A 1,289-nucleotide genomic window follows, 5' to 3' on the forward strand; every position below is an offset into this window, starting at 1 on the left:
GTTCTTCAGTATACAACACTCTCAATATATTTTTCTAGGATGGAGAGGTAGATAAATGAACTAACAAAGGAGAGCTAGACCTTGCAGGCACAGGGAGACTAGTGACAATTCTGACATTCATCTACAAAGTAAGGCTGAAGACAGAGGAAGCTGCTGGGGGCTGTTCTTCAGAGCCACCAGCTGAGCAGCCACGCCCCTCTGCAGCCGCTCGCTGCCACGCCCCCTCCGCCCTGGCCGCGAGAGCAAGGGCTTCTGGGAGCCGGCTTAGGGTCTGAGGAAGGGGCGCCGGAGGCGGCCATCTTGGTTTGGTTAACGGGTCGCTGCTGCGAGCCGCGGTCGCGGTCGAGGTGGAGCGTCCACCCTGTGCTGTCTGCAGCCGTGGTCACCGCGGGACACTGCGAGTCGGGGCTCGGGAGGGACCGCGTGAATGTGTAAGTGTGAGTGACGCAGGCCGGCCGGGCTCGCGCGGGGCTGGGACCTCGGGCTTCTGCTGGTGTGCACGTCCCTGTCCCCGGGAAGGGTTCTGGGCGGGCGCCCCTGGGCTCGCAGGCTCCCGGAGGGCTGCAGCTTGGGGGCGTGGCAGCGATCACGCCGCCTGTCCAGCCCTGCTCGCGGCTCCTGGTCATCCGTGTCCAGCGGCTGTCACCGCGCCTGTAGGAGGGACAGGACGTCCCTGGGACCCTCCGTGCGGCACCCGAGCAGGCGTCCTCCTGTCCCACAGCCAGCAAACCTGGGTTCCGTGCTGCTGTTTGTCAGCTGGCTTCCCTGCTTGAGGATGAAAATACTATGCATAATAGATGTAGGGATTTGGAAGCTATGAGAGGGCGTAGCGAGATGTCAACCATGACATTTACACGTGAGCTTTTTCTGCACAGAGAATAAGGGGGGGGGGGGGACAAGAGGCTTTTTGACTTGCCTCTCAGTTTCAGTGCTCAGTAACGGCTGCTGTTTTGTAGGGTTGCTAAAGGGAGGCAGGAAACTTTGCTTCGCACCGAAGTAGTGTGTGTTTGGTCCTAAGGACTCAGAGTTGTCACTCCCCTCTCTGTACAGGCTTGTCATTTTCTAGCGAGGTGTCCAAGCACAGAAAAATGATGCTTTACTGACTTGAGAAATTGCTTTAACGAATACCAGAAAAAAACAAAGACGCTTGGAAGTTCAGATTCATTATGTGCCTAACTTCAGCCAGTGTGGTTTTTGTAAGAACCGGGATAAAAATAAGTTTAGGAATGAAAAAACAAGCAAACAACAACAAAAACTTCGGTTTGGCAACTTTAAGATGTCTGGATAGC

The 1,289-nt window shown here is 55.8% G+C and overlaps 1 protein-coding gene across 3 annotated transcripts in view; it reads left to right on the forward strand.

Moving 5' to 3' along the window:
- Kpna5 (karyopherin subunit alpha 5) overlaps nt 1-1,289 on the forward strand; it is a 42,332-nt gene that overhangs the window by 2,309 nt on the left and 38,734 nt on the right. The window contains exon 1 of one of the 3 annotated variants that reach the window (XM_026787411.1): nt 265-431. The exons of 1 other annotated variant lie outside the window; for it this stretch is intronic. In XM_026787411.1, coding sequence (XP_026643212.1) covers nt 428-431 — 4 coding nt within the window. In that variant the 5' untranslated portion in view covers nt 265-427. Of the gene's footprint in view, nt 1-264; nt 432-1,289 lie in introns of those variants that run through there. One more of the 3 variants, XM_005363606.3, reaches the window with a different exon arrangement.

The sequence above is a fragment of the Microtus ochrogaster genome, linkage group LG9 (genome assembly GCF_000317375.1).
Source record: "Microtus ochrogaster isolate Prairie Vole_2 linkage group LG9, MicOch1.0, whole genome shotgun sequence".
NCBI lineage: Eukaryota > Metazoa > Chordata > Mammalia > Rodentia > Cricetidae > Microtus > Microtus ochrogaster.